Source organism: Rutilus rutilus (assembly GCF_951802725.1).
Source record: "Rutilus rutilus genome assembly, chromosome: 9".
In the NCBI taxonomy this organism is placed as follows: Eukaryota; Metazoa; Chordata; class Actinopteri; order Cypriniformes; family Leuciscidae; genus Rutilus; species Rutilus rutilus.
Window position 1 is genome coordinate 2,209,269 of NC_140223.1, and position 2,500 is coordinate 2,211,768.

General features: G+C 41.1%; 1 protein-coding gene across 1 annotated transcript in view; it reads right to left on the reverse strand.

The window, feature by feature from the left end:
• map4k1 (mitogen-activated protein kinase kinase kinase kinase 1) overlaps positions 1–2,500 on the reverse strand; it is a 39,797-nt gene that overhangs the window by 24,528 nt on the left and 12,769 nt on the right. Inside the window, exons 2-4 of the mRNA XM_084420119.1 lie at positions 2,001–2,058; positions 1,650–1,740; positions 285–349 (exon numbers count right to left, since the gene is read on the reverse strand). Coding sequence (XP_084276245.1) covers positions 285–349; positions 1,650–1,740; positions 2,001–2,058 — 214 coding nt within the window. The remainder of the gene's footprint in view (positions 1–284; positions 350–1,649; positions 1,741–2,000; positions 2,059–2,500) is intronic.

The window sequence follows — 2,500 nt, forward strand, 5'->3', positions numbered from 1 at the left end:
ACACACACACACACACTCTCTCACACTCACTGACTCACACACTCTCTCTCTCTCTCTCTCTCTCTCTCTCTCTCACACACACACACACACACACACACACGATGAAGTGATAAAAGATATCAGAACACTCATCGCACAAACACTGTGGTGTTCAGAGCTGTTTTTAGAGAGTGACCCAAAGGCTTTGAAAGATGGAAGATATTTTTTTGACATTAAAAACAGAAAACCAAGTCATTTGTGTGTGTGTGTGTGTGTGTGTGAGAGAGACGACAGATCCTCTTTACCGTGGTAAATGTCCTGCAGAGATCCTCCACCACAATACTCCATACAGATCCACAGTTTATTCATCCTACAACACAGTTTATCATTTACACTCGTGTTTATATCCATCCGTCTGTTGTCTTCATTTAAAGGGCTTTTTAAGGTTAATGTAAAAGTAAATAAACACTCAACACTACCCAGCTGACAGGAAACGTTCTGGCAAGATTCTCTCAAAAGATATGAACAAACATTCTTCAAGTAATGCTAAAATTTACAGTGTTTTACAATCGCTAGGACATATCTCAACACTTAATACATTTTTCAAAATTCTTCTCACAGTTCTCCTAACCGACTATCAGCTTGGCACATCAGTTAATTTCACATTTAAAATGCACTAAAACGACGAAACACGTCATTCATGTCTCAAATCAACTCAACAAACTCCACAGTTTAGCTCACAGACTTAAAAAGTGACTTAAGTATTGAGAAATTGGTCCTAGTGATTGTAAAAAAACTGTAATAATGTTCTCAGAAAACATTTCTGATTGTCAAAAAGAAGTGTTACTAAGGACAATTGATGAGACAATAGTTAAGAGAACTTAAACATCGGAGTGCATCATAGGGGCTTTCTCACGGGTAGTTACAGGAACGAGCCACCAGGATGGGTCCCCGAGAACTAATGGTTCCCTCAGGAACGTTTCCCTGGTTGCGTTCGCACCGCCAGTAGGAACTCTGAAGTGACGTAAGCCGCGCTTGTTGTTGGGACTTTAATTTTGACATCGCTGAGAACGACTGAGCTCACAATGCTTGCATTCTCCGTGTTCATTAGTTTGCGATCTGTTTAACAGTCATGTCTAATAGGCTACGTTAGTAGATTGAACTGTTATACATAGAAAGTAGACTGGACATCAACCACACACGGCATACGCTAATACCTTTTCACATACTGTGTTGCTAGCTGAGCAGAAATACATAATCATGCTTCTCTTGCTCCCCTCAAAGTTGCGTTGGATTTTCTCCTCAGCGTAAATGTGAAGATGCCTTTCTATCACTGTTTTCCATGTTCGTAGAGTTAGTTTCTGGAGTAAATATATAAGCTATAATCTGTGTCCTTTTTAAAAATGGCGGGTGCATTCGGCCAATCAGCGTAAACTAACGTCACTGTAGTTCCGTTTAGGCCCGACTCTGAAGTAGGAGTAAATGAGTTCCTCCAAAAGGAGTTCCTTGAACAAAAATCATTCCTAGTTCCTGCGGTGTGAACACGCCAAAATCCGGGAACTTCCACCAAAAGTTCTAGGAACTATGAAAAGGTTCCTAAAGCCTCTTATGTTGCCTTTCCCCAACAAGTCCTTGTTTCCAGTGTAGGTTAACCTCTGAGCGTCTCTCACCTGATGTAACTGCCGTGATACGCCACAATGTTGCTGTGTTTACAGCTCTTCACCATCACAATCTCTTGCTGGATAACTGAGAAATCGTCCTCTGTTGGAGACACACACAGACAGTGTTAGACATGATGTAGAGCAGTGTTCTCAAACTCAGCTCCTGCAGGGCCAAACGCTCCAACTCACAAGTTTCTAGTAATCCAGAACACCTTGATTAGCTGGATCATATGTGTTTAATTAAAGTGGGAGCGAAACTCTACAGGGCTGTGGCCCTTCAGGAACTGAGTTTGAGTATTTACAGTATATAATTGTGTGATACTGGACGGTTTAGTGGTCAGTGCTGGACGCGGGTCTTACCAGGCTCCATTTTGATGATTTTAATGGCTGCCAATTCCCCATTCTGTTTATTACGTGCCTGAAAACACACACATACACACGTTGAGTTTTAATGTTTTAGGTTGACCTTCCATAGACATAATGATTCTTATACTGTACAACTTATCCCCTTAGACTAACCCTTCTCCTAAACCTACCCATCACACACACACACACACACACACACACACACACACACACACACACACACACACACACACACACACACATGAGAAGTCAAGTTAATTCACCTTCATTTATACAGCGCTTTTAACAATATAGATTGTTTCAAAGCAGCTTTACAGTGATAATAGGAAACTACAGTAAGGTGTGCAGAAGTCTGTCCTTGTGAACCCAGTGTGGGTCATATTTGTGGTTTGGTTGGTTTTTCTTAGTTTGTTTCAGATGTCATGATTGACATCATTAGGACTGAGGAGTTGGCCAATATAGCAATATGTATAAACTGCTGGGTTTTGCACCAT